The sequence below is a fragment of the Pelecanus crispus genome, chromosome 4 (genome assembly GCF_030463565.1).
Source record: "Pelecanus crispus isolate bPelCri1 chromosome 4, bPelCri1.pri, whole genome shotgun sequence".
NCBI lineage: Eukaryota > Metazoa > Chordata > Aves > Pelecaniformes > Pelecanidae > Pelecanus > Pelecanus crispus.
This window is the reverse complement of record NC_134646.1, coordinates 35,081,307-35,093,921: the sequence shown is the minus strand read 5'-3', so window position 1 is coordinate 35,093,921 and position 12,615 is coordinate 35,081,307. Positions and strand designations below refer to the sequence as shown.

The 12,615-nt window shown below is 37.5% G+C and overlaps 1 protein-coding gene across 1 annotated transcript in view; it reads left to right on the top strand.

Annotated features, from left to right (window-relative positions):
- Positions 1-12,615, top strand: part of CCSER1 (coiled-coil serine rich protein 1) — a 662,304-nt gene that overhangs the window by 270,945 nt on the left and 378,744 nt on the right. The window contains exon 6 of the mRNA XM_075709669.1: positions 3,849-3,926. Within this exon, the coding sequence (XP_075565784.1) occupies positions 3,849-3,926 (78 nt within the window). The remainder of the gene's footprint in view (positions 1-3,848; positions 3,927-12,615) is intronic.

Here is a 12,615-nt window from a genome sequence, read left to right as displayed (position 1 = left end):
CTTCTGTCAGTGGATGATATACAGTGCATGGTCCATATTTTATGGTATAATTAACAAAGGTTGATACATAGGCCTCTTCCTAGAGAAGATCAGATTAAGGACAAAGGTTTGTAGCAAGAAAAATCCCAATTTACGAGGTGAGGTGGATCTGTTTTCATTTAAAGAACAGTTGCTGAAGACTAGAAGATGACTGTTGTTTTCAAAGGAGCATGGTTTTAACAATGTGCATTTATATATACTTGATCTTCTGTGTTGCAGGAAATACACTGACTACATTCTCTAATTTGCCATTAGGCAACTTCTGTCAGTATGCAGGTTTATGAAACATTCTGTTTTGAGGCAGGTATACACAAGTGGAAAAAACCAAAACAAACCCCAAGCCTGTAACTGCTTTAAAACAGCTCCAGAAAGAGCTGCTTTCTCTTTTATCTGGCTAAAATGGTGGGAATCTGTCCTCAAGCAGGATCCCAATCCTGGATCTCCAAACAGGATGCAGAAGTGGGAAAAGTTTGTTCTTTTAGACTTCTTTTCTTCCTTTCCCTTGTTATCAAGAAATTTCCTGATATTTAATCACATTTTTAACATTACTCTCTGAGGATAAATGATTAGCACGGCCTGGCAGTGACTCCATGGTACCCGTTCAGTTGCACAATGAGGGTGATGTATATTTAGGCTGATCAGCTCTAGAAATTAGAAGAAAACTTGAGCATTGATCATTGTAATCATGCAACAGTTATCAGCAAAATGCTAATAATGTCCGTTTGCTGCATTTTAACAACCTGCTCCGAATTAAGAAATGGCCTAAAAGCACTGAAAGAAAAGCTCACAGGGTTGTTTTTGACATGGGCAAGATAGTATTTTCTAAACTGTTGTTCTGAGAAGTACTTGACTTGCTTGGTATTCAGACATTTAAAAAACAGAGTTTAGGTGATTAAAGCTTTGCAACATTCCGTGCCCTTCAGAACACTCAGAGGTTTCCAGCGACAGAGGGAAGATGCTCAGTCTACAAAACCCAGCTGTGGTATCACAAATATGTATTTTAAAATGTTACAGTTGCACAGCAAAGTACTGCAAAATTACAAGATGTCCTAATTTACCTAATTTTGCCTAATATGTATAATTATGTTTAAAAACTACAGCTTATAAGATATGATTATACCCTAATGGTGTAGCATCTTCTAGTTAATTTATAACTAAAATCTATCAACTTTAAGGCAAACTTAAAGTGAGTGCTGCTTTCATGAGAACAGAATTGATTTAGGGAACATCAAATAAAAAGTCCTCATTGGGTGAATTCCTCACAGAGGTAGGATTTTTTTGTGTATGGGGAGCTTTAGACTGCGAAGTGTGATTATGACAAATACCCCGTGGACAGTAAATTTAGGTGGGAGGTGTGATGATGTTTGAAATTGTTAATATGTCCCTTCAGGAGGGCAAGCTGACAACATCTCTCAAAGCAGTGATTAGTTTGGAAGGGTTTTTTTTAATAGCTCGAGAAACAACCCTTTTGGTACCGTCTCACTCAATTCCCTGCTATAACAAACTGTGTTAGCGCCACTGGATTTAATTAATTTACACTGGCAGAGAAGCTGCTCTGCATTCCTTAGAGAAGAAAATCACTGAAGTTGTTGGGAGAGGCCACTGAGGGTATGTATACGTGGACAGCTGTAGCCAGACACAGGCTCTTCTGCCAATCCTTCTATCTGGCCGGACGCAAACCATTTGCGGTCCGGAAGCCACACAGTCACGGTGCCTCTACTGATACGCCCCACCACTCAGCAGCCTTTCTAGTTCAGGCACGGTGCCACATCCGCGTGCCATCCAGACCTGGGCTGCCTTGTGTCCAGTCGTCACGGAAGAGCAGGTGTTTGTCTGAGGCCATTGTGTGAATGTGCCCTGAGAAGTTCTGTCTAAGCAGCTTTGGCATCCTGCGGGCTGTTTGACCCTTCTTCGATTCCAGCTACCACTGAACTTGCAGCTCATGTAGCGTACAGGTACCAATCTGCTTTGCAGATTTTCATACTGGGGCTGTTTCAATGCTTAAAAGATTGGACTGCCTTCCTGCACACGTCTAATTGCGAATTAGGGCACTTGGTTTGGTCTGGAAAGCACCAACTGGATTTTTTTTTTTTCCCCTCTTAGGTTTTTTCCTATTCTGTGAAAATTAAAAGACAAATTGTCCTCGGCTGAACTGTTGGCTTTTCAGACAGAACGTTCTCACAGAGGAGGTCCCCAGTTTTGTCTGTGCCTTGAGTTTAATCTAAAAGAGCTATGTTTTACTTCCTTTTAGTAAATATTGCCATCCAGTTTCCTTGATCATCAAGTGCCGGAGTCTGTGTTAAAATTTGTAGTGTTTCTGAATACCAGAGCGACAGGTTCAACAAAGATACTGTCTTTCTGACATGTTGCAATCTCCCTTCTTCCTCAACAACTTCTCTGTGTTCCGTGGGTTATAAACTACCTGTCTCTCTCTTTCTCTTAGGAAATTATTACCATGGGCCGCTCCTTTCTCCTTTATTTGCGTCCCTTTTATTTAGCAAGTTACTGTTGTCTTTTCTTTTCAGGTATGGTGTAACTGATATGTATCTAATTAAGCTCAGTGATTTTCTCTGTAGGTGTTAACTTTGAAGTCTGTGCCCTCTATTTCAGATCTGACATAGGCATTTCGTACCCAAAATTTTGTCTCAGTTTTCATGCTGTACCAGTTGGTTGAGTAAAATACGGTATCTCTGCATAAAAATCTTCTGATGAATGGACTGTTAGAACTGCATGGCTGGAGTGATTATTGTAATTCTTCGCTTGCAGAATTTGGGCTTATTGAAGGGGTCATAAGCGATTCATAGCATTGTGAAACCAGATGTCTGATTAGTTAATTGCATAAGCTGCATTCATTAAATCATTCTGCGTTGCAATGCCCCAGCAGGAAAAGGAAATGAACTTCTGGCCCATGCAAACTTGGTTTTTTATATTCTCCATTACATCTTTTCTGTTTTATTGTTGGTGGTGGTGGTGGACTTTTTCATTGGAGCACTTAAGGACTTATTCCCAAGAAGTATTATATATCCTAGTTTTCTCCAGAACAATCTTGGTATTGTTTGTGTATTTTTTTAAATCCAGACTTTGTTCTTCTATTATTATTACCATTCCAAATTATTAAGACTTTCCACACTTCTTTTCATATCTGTCACATCTGTGAAAATAATGACCAAGCTAACCAACAGGTTACTGAAATATCACCTAAAAATAGTGAGTTTTTAGATCAATCTTTCAAGCATTTTGACTGGATAGGTCCATTAAAGTATACTAACTTATTTTCCTTATTAACTTTGCTGTTCGCTGTTTCTTTTCATATATTAGTGGTCGTTTGTAAGATATATTGACTCATGTGAAAGTGATCCTTTTTTAAACTTCGATCCAAATACTTTCCTGCAATATATTGCTTTCCTGCTGATTTTGCCTTCTAATTTTACTATTGGGCCATCCAAAAAATAATAAAAATTGTAAAAAAAAAAAATTATATCATAGCTTGTTCTATATGAACAACTTTTTGTGTTCTTTTGTGTTAGTCTTTGGTAGGCGCGGTATGTTTGCGTATTTGTGCATACGTCTCAATCTTTGAATGGGGAGTTCATTTAAAATAAAGAAAAAGCAAAGTACTTACCCGTTAGTGAAGTACTGACTTTTACTAATTAAAGGTAAATACAGTACAGATTGCAGTTGCTTTGTCAATCTAATTCTGTTGGATTTTCAGTGTTGTTTTTCAGCTCTTTTTTTTTTTTTCCAAAATGTAAAAAAGGTGTCTGTAGAGATTGATTGGAAATACGAACTCCTGTGTGCTTTTCTTTCAGAGTACAGACATGAGTCCAGCTAGTAGCACCACCTCACTCCCTGTTAGCCCTCTTCCTGAGGAGCCGTTATTTTTCAAGGTACAGTTAATTCATTTCATAATAAATATTATATATAAATTTAATGTACTATGAAGTGCTATTACTACTGCTTCCATTTCTTTAAATTACTGTGATATCAGCAGATGTTCTTATGTATCACAATACCATGCAGTTTTCAAGAAGTACCTAGAATATAACGTTATTGGTTTTGAGAAGATTATTCTTCCAGCAGACTAGAGCTATAAACCATTATTTATAAGACTGTGCTTTTATCTCTCTCATCTGCCAGTGATACATTTTGATATGTGCATTGCTGTATATGTGTGTATGTCATTTTTCATCAACGGATTTCTCTTTATATTACATTGCAAGTACATGTTTTAATGAAACAATGATTAGTTACTGCAAAGATACAGGAGACATTAAAGATATGCCAAAGAACAGTTTTGGCATAAACCGAGTGTAGGCCACAGGCCTGTCAAAGGATTTTAATAATAAATGTCCACAACTTCATAAGGTTTAAGCTGTGAGGAACAAATGGCCCTATGTCACTTTTTCACCTGACTTCATGGTATCCAGCCCTGGGACACAGAATGGTCTTAAACAGAGCCCGACTCTTGGAAGAGGTCTCCTGAGGCCACCCAGGTATTCAGAGCAGTGCTGCGGCTACAGGCGAAGCAGTCGCATTGCCAGTTGTTTGCTGAGATAAGGAAGAGGGAATTCGGGTTTTCAGCACCATTGTCTCAAATGTGTGTCACACTGGGGACAAAGTTACACTCACCGGAACATCCTTGTTAAAGTTTCCCCTTTTCCCAGAAAGTTTCCACCTACTGTATGCAAACAATCAGTAGCTTGGCTTGTGTTTTCAGTCGCTTTGTGATGATGTTGAATTAAGGCTGAGGAATTACAATTAATGAAGTTTGATGATGTAAAGTTTGCATCTCTCCTGCACATGCCTCCAGCACAGGAAATACCAGCCTCCTTCAGACCTGGCCAACCCCATAAAAAAACCTTGGGTTTTTTGTTTCGTTTGTTCTTTTTTTTTTTTCTTTTTCCCTTATTTTGTATGTCTGTGCAAGAACTGTACCCTACAGTTCATAACCAGTTAGCTAGCCAGCTGATTCCTGTTACTAGAATGGTTAAAGACTGTGCTTGCTTGGTGGTTTCATCAGGGGAGGTATAGATGGGATATCCGTGGTCAGCTGTTCATTGATTCTCATTCCTCTTTTGGGGTTCAATGTTTTCAAGACCCCTAGCTTTCGATCAGATTTGGCTGAAATTGAGCAATGTTGTGCCAAGATACTAGAGCACACACATCTTTTTTCCTTGGGAAACCACATTAAATGCACATTATAAGGCAGATTTGGTAGTTACTGTTTCTCCCTGTGCCTGGGAAACCATTAAGATACATCACATACAAAGAAGTGGGTTGCTCGGCTCAGATAAAGGTTTAAGAGGTAAGAAAATCTAACTTGAAGTAATTACAATAAACTCTCATGCTTTCAAATTCTCAGCTGAAGTAAGCAAACACTGCTCTGTTTGCATCAGGAGCACTCTGACAAATACACTGTAGTGCCTTTATTTTTAAAGGCATTTGTGCTTGTATAGCTCAAAATAGGTTGCAAATGACCTCTTTGAAGTGGAATAGTTGCTCTAATAAAAAAATGAAGGTATTTCTTCATGTTAAAAGTCTCCTTCCTTTATTTTATAGTAGAAAATAGTATGAGAAACTGAAAAAAAAGGGCAGGAAGTATTAGTTAATCTTTCATTTTCAGTCAATTTTCAAAACGGTAAACATTTTTCTTTGGAATTCAAGTAAAATGGAGGCCAGACCAGGAAAAAGTAAAATACATCTTACAGCCAATGCCCTTAAGTAGAAATAAAAGTAATATAAAATGTAACAGTTTCTGTTTTTTCGCCCTGACTCACTCCAAGAGAGAGCAATATTGTTCCAGTAGTAATGTGAATGGCTGGTTTTACAAGCCACAACCCTCTCCAAATACTGTCAGTCTATAATATTGGCTTTTGATGATGGGATGATGCATTTCCCTTAGCAACATGATAATAACATTTCCCACCCCCTTGCTGTAGAAATGAAGATTGAAAAAGAAATTCCGTTTTGTCGTTCTGAAAACACAGGTGTAACAAAGCAGGGCGGTATAAACGCTGTGTCTCTTTGGGATAGTTGAAGATCTCTGAGCTAATGAGCTTTTATATTAGACTGTGAAATGAAACCAAGCCCCTGTTCTCAATCATACCTGTTTTTATACCAAGAAGGAGAACTGTCCTTTCTTGGATATTGTCAATTCATCTTCAAAAGAAAGTCTGCATTTCTGCATAAAGAAAGAATGCAAATCCTGTCATCATACTCTTATATCCAACTTCACTAAAGCATATGCCTGTCATTTTTAATCCCACAGCATATGTGCTCTATAAATATGAAGGAGAACCTAAGCTTGTTCAAAAATATTTTAAGATTTTGAATTTAATCTAAGGAAAGTTGTAAGCAAAATTCCTATGGTAGTGCTTGCATGTTGCATCTCAGCTCTGGTGACACTGAACTCAGCTACCGTTTTCACAATATATTGCGCATGCTGTGACATGCAGCACTGCCAGAAAGATCCAAAGATCATGTGAGACCATACTTAGGAATATTTGGATGACAGTCTTTTCCAGTACAGCAGGAGATACGCCACCTGCGTCCATTGTATACCATTATTTTAGTGGAAATATTATGTTTTATTTATGTTAAAACAGTACCTTTAAAGGAGTGTCAGGGATACCTAGCAAAAGGAATAGAAAACAATTGAGTAAGAAATAAGGGTAGCCAACTCCAGTGCTATTTAATCCTAAAAGGAACAGTGAGAACATGGAAACATACATGTATCATTAATGCCATTCAGCAACCTTTGCTCCATTACTGTTGTAGATAGTGAAATAGCAGTGAAATTTGGGTTTGCTTGAGGAAGGAGCAACTTTGCACAGTAGCCAGAAGCACAACCAATTTTTCATGTGGTGTCGGGTTTTCTTCTCCCTGTGCAGTTAGCGACACACGCGCATTCGGAGCAGTCTTCCCTAGCCATGCTCTTTAAAAGCTTAGAAAAAAATCCTGTTCAGATGTGTATGCAGCCAGTGTGCTTTTGAAAAGCTTTTCAAAACCAATTTTTGATAAAATACTCATAGGCTTTTCTTTTTAGTGATGGTTATTTTTATGTCAAATTCCAGCTTTCAATCCTCCACTGTTTTCTGTGGTTAAAGCTATTTTGAAAAGCAAGATCTTTTCCCGTATTATGAGAAAAGTTTATTTCTTCTCTCACAAAAGAACATCTTCTTTCTTGGTGGTTTTGCACTTAAACCTTTCCGTAGGGAGACTCTTCCTTTGAACAGAAGTTTATCCTTCTGTCCCTGTATAATATTTCTTGAAGAATTAGAGCCTTATCTTGGGGAAAAAAGTTATGTCACAGTTGAAAAATTTCAGAATTAAGAATTTGAAATAAAACAGAGCAGCCTGGTATTTGTCATGCAACCTTAACTCAAGTGTTATTCTACGTTGTAATAGCAAAACTGTAGCTGGCTCAAATGCGAGTCACTTTTAATTATGACTACTTAAATCTATGCTCCTAAACTGTAATTAAAAATAATCTTGCTTTTCATTTAGAAGATCAGTGAAGGAGGGGGTATTTCTGAAAGGTCAACTTACCAAGCAATGTCTCATCCATTTTTTAGAACCTGTTCCTTTCTCCTACTCATTATACTGTGCTTCATTATAATAGTATTTTATTTTTTACATTATTCTAAAATATAGTGACAGACACTTTTAAGAAGGGATCTATGACAGCCATTTAGTACATAAGATACCTAATGTTACCTAATTATACATTATCTGTTATAATGAGCACCAGTCTCACTGGTTATTAGCCACAATCAAGTTGTAAATAGTAACCATAGTAGTAATTTATTATAGCAATGTTTAATTGCATTTCAATTCCATGATTAATCTCAACCATGCTTTACTAATTGGCATTAAACATAAGAAAAAAAATCCTTACGTTCTTTCCTTTCTGCTTTGAGGGAGCTGAGAATTTCCTTTGGCATTTATTATCTTACTGTGTTCTGACTTCTGTAATTAATACTCTCGATGCTAATTCCCTGAGTAAGAAATGGAAATGCCAGCACAAGTAGCAAAAGCTAACAATCCTTAGCAGTGTTACCACTGCTGTAGGTCTACTAAGGTATAGATCTGTACTAAATTAGGTCTATTCTAATAGTTCTTCCATTCATCCTACAGCTCTACAGGCTCTGTAAAGACAGATCTTTGCAGTCACTAATGGACATGACTCTCTGGCAGCTCAGGACATTTGTGCATACAACTTTAACAAGAGATAGATTTTCCATCTGGCCAATAATCAGATTGATATTTTTACAGCAGATGTTTAGAATAATCAATATGACAGTCACAATAATGAAAGCTGGTTAGCCAAGGTGACTTATCTTTGAGAGTATGACTTTACATATCTAGCTGAAGAATGACATCTTGTCCTAACTTAGTCAGCAATGATGACAACAAATTGGGCCTGTGCTTCAAAAACCTTCTTATGCTAGTTGACACACAGCCAGCCTATTTATCCTTTCTTCCTTAAATGCACTGTTTCCAATATTTTAAGTATTTGCTGGCACCTCTTTGAATACGATCATTTTAAGGTATTGTTTCTTCTTGCTTTCAAAATGGACTCTAAAATAATCAGTCATAAACATTATGACCCAAGGGCAGATACAGGTTAGGGTTCAGTCATCCACTTTCATGGGTTGGAGGCCTCATTAGCTCTTGTCCCTCTCATTCCATGCTCCACCTGAATTTCTGCTTCCACCGAGCAGCATGTAAGCTCTGAAGCCTCTGTGGTTTTTGTTTTTCATTTGTAACAGAAATATTTTCAGTATTTCTACTAAAATGAATAGAGTTCTAGAAGTATGACTCACTCAACCCCACCGCTCCTAATCTGCCTCCCCAGTCTCCACCTTATTTTAAACCAGTCTCTCATCATTCTTCAGTGGTTTAAGCAATTCCTCCCACTCTTTACTTTTATTTCCTGTATTAATATTCGCTTTCTCTATGACTCCTTATGTCTTACTGGTGCAGCACAGACTTTCAAAAGTCATGTCATACAGTGGCTTTCTGCTTTTGATGAAAGCCTTCAATTTTGTAATTTCTGAGAAAAGATCTATACATCTGATTTGTTTCACAGGCTTTATCATCATAGTATATGAGACCTGCAAAAGCACTGAATTTATTCTGAAAGTAGGAATGAGGAGCAGGTATTATGGGTCCTGTTGCAAGAAGCATCTGTGCATCTATTCACTCACTCTTCCTTTTTCTCAGTAGCTCTCTGCACACCTTTCCTAAGGAACAGGCCTCTGCCAGCAGGTCTGTATGAGTAGAACCGCATCACCTGTTTCGTCAGTAGCATCAGCTCATCCAGCAGGGTGTGGATGTGGCTGTGAATTTCTCCTCCTAAGCTTTGACTAATATGAAATGGAGTGACAAAGAGTAACATAAGCGAAACAGAGCTTAATGGAAGAGAAAAAAATAATAATAAAAACATATACTTGCCCAGTTTTCCCCTGACGTAATAATTTCTTTCAGGTCTTAGTTTATCCTGGCCTGGGAAAGTGTAAACTGATTCTGGGAAACAAGTTTTCTCTCTCCCAGCATTCTCTCTGTGTCTGCCAATGATTCTGACTTCTTGCTCTTCTTGAAAATGCATTACCAAATTTGAACACATCTTTATGTACTCTGTATGTGTCCATTGAACAAGCTGTCCGGTATGCCATGGAACCAGAAATATTTACCTCTTCCTGCAGGTTTTGAAAGAAGGAGATACAGAAGGCAATGGAGCTACTGTATAATCTAAAAATACTGCCATACAATGTTAGGAATACTGTAAGTAAGTTAATAATTCAGGTAATGTTACTCCTTAGATACTTCAGGTTATTAGACTTCCCTACATGAAAGTATTTGATTTAGCTCTCTTAGGGGAAATTGGGTGAGCAAGAAGAAACAAATAAACTAAATAAGCTGTTGCCCAAGGCAGAGTAAAGACCAGGACAAACGACTGCCTATAGGGCTGGGTCTCCATCCTTGTTTGGTTAGTGGCACTAATTAACCAATCTAAGTGTAATGAAGTGTTAAAATCCAGACTGTAGAAGAGAGCGAACATCAAGAACCCCTCAATGGATATTCTTTTCTGAATGACTGATTTATAGTTAAGGAAGAATTTATCACCCAGCTAAAAGTGGTCTTGAGTGCCTGTGGGTAATGTATACCCGACGGGCTTCACGTATGGAGAAGACAGACAAATATTTACATATTCTGAACACAAGTTGGTATTTCCTGAGATTAACGTTTCCTTCAAGGCTTGCAGCTCAAACTTTTGGTCTGAGAACAAAATACTTCAAGAGAGGTAATAGCTGAAGGCCCTGACACCAGAAATGTGGGATTGTTCAAGAAAACTTGTGTAAACTTGGAAGTACAGCTGCCCTGGTAGAAAGACATCTTACAAGATTTAGCTTTTTTTCCCCCCCTTTTTTTTAATTTTAATTTTTGTTGCATGGAGTGTAGGTACAACATATGTAATTTCCCAGTGTTGCTGATATAATTACTGAAAGAATCAGGAATGAGACTGGGAACTACATCTGTATTGCCTGATTTCTTTCTGCCTCTATGCCTTGATCATAGGGGCCTTTCCTTCCCAAATTTTGTGAACGTGCATTCTCTTTTCTTTTAGTATGTTTTCTTTAATTTATTGAAACTTTCTTCACAGAGTGAGGGTTAGTTCAATATTTCAAAGCTGCAAGCCATTGGCCTAGGCAAAATTGATGTTTTTAATGCTATAAATTCAGTTATTTTCTCAGCAAGCCACATACAGAAAAAGGAGTAATGTCTGTCTTACTAAAATCTCTAAAAGCAACCAGAAACACAGATAATGCTTCAACCAAAGGCATGCAGAAGGATCATCATTACTTTTTTTTCAGTTAACAGGGTTTCCAGAGTAACTTAAAAATTAATATAATCAGTACTACAAGGGTAAATAGTAGGTTCATTCAGGTTCCTTCTCTCAGGCAGACACACGATCATACAATGAATTCTGATATGTACCTACAGGGTGAGTTTTTCCTGCTGAGTACTCTAAGATTAAAAAGTCATAAAACTTGTAGCATTACAGGTTGCTGAAAACATGTTATCACAGACTATGAAAAAAGATTTTTTTTGAAGCTCCATGGGAGCTGATATCCCCAATAAGAGCACTTAAAGTTCTTCATCCTAATCATCTCAATACAGGTAGTATATCCTCCTAATTTCCCTTGGCTAGGGACCGATAGGCATAAGTAAATCTGGGGGAGGACATTGGCATTTGGAAAATATGATGAATGTTCTTTTGGTAAGTAGAATTATTCCAAGGGGTTCAGAGTTAAATTCTGTTTAAATCAATGGCGCAGCACCTATTGACTACAGTGACATGTGCCTTCAGTTCATGGATGGCACGGATTAAGTCAGAGACATTGATTACTTTAGAAGTGAAAATGTAAATCTGTACTGACCATTTTAACCCCATCAATTACTTTAGAGGTGAAGATGTAAATCCGTATTGACCGTTCCAACCCAAGAGTGGTTTTTGTGGTTGTATTGTTGTAAATGAGATAAAATTGGAGTGTTTTCATTAATTTCATTCAATATAATTAAAATGTAGGACTGTTTGGAATGCAAGAATTTATTTAATAATAATGATTCGGTTTACAGTATGTGTTAGAACAATAGCTGTTTTCTTCCTATAATAAACAAACTGGGGACTCGAAAATGGGTCTCCTACATCTCAGACAGTATTCTCACAGTGGTAGGTGGTGTGTCTCTCTCTCTCTTTCTGGCCAGCAATTGCATTTTTCCATCCAGAAAACCTCTGAAAGACACTTGCACGGAAACTTAACATGTTTTAGAAAAAAAGTTTTGGCTTTGTCAAATAAAAATTTTCAAATAGAAAACATCCATTAAAAAGTTCCTTGACTCTTCTATTAAAACATGTACAAACAACTTTTGCAGTGTCTAAATAAGAAATGTTAATGACCCAGCCACATGTTTTCAAACATAATCGTTCACTGTAGGAAATACAGGGTTGGCATTTTGAAATTCTTATCAAGTTGGATGTCTCAAAAGTATGATACTAAAAATAAGTGAGTGATTTTGATAACATTCTCCTGGAGTTTAAAGAGACATATATTTTGGTGAGCAATTTAGACAGCCATTAAGAAGAGTGGGATATATTCTGTTAATCATAATCACCTGAAATTAAAAGCAGGATTTAATTGCTAAAACACAGACACCTTGTGCCACTTAAGAAACCCAACTATATTCTGCCTTTCCTTCATCTGCTTCTTTGGGAGAGCAGATAAAGTACTGAGAGGTGATAAATAATGCTCTGCTCTAGTTTGTTTTTTTTGTTTTGTTGTTTGGGGTATTTTTTTTTGGTCCCCCCTCCCTCTCCTGGGTTTGTCACTTGTTTGTGCTGTGTCTATTGGTAAGTTTTAATCTCCCTTGCAAGCCACATGTTTAATTTTGCAAGCTGGCCTGTTTAATTTTGCTGAGGAAACTGGCTTATGGGGAGGCTTTAAGTATGTGATAAAACTGAACTAGATGACTTGCAATGCTTGGTTGGGACTTTTCCAAACGCTGTTTCTC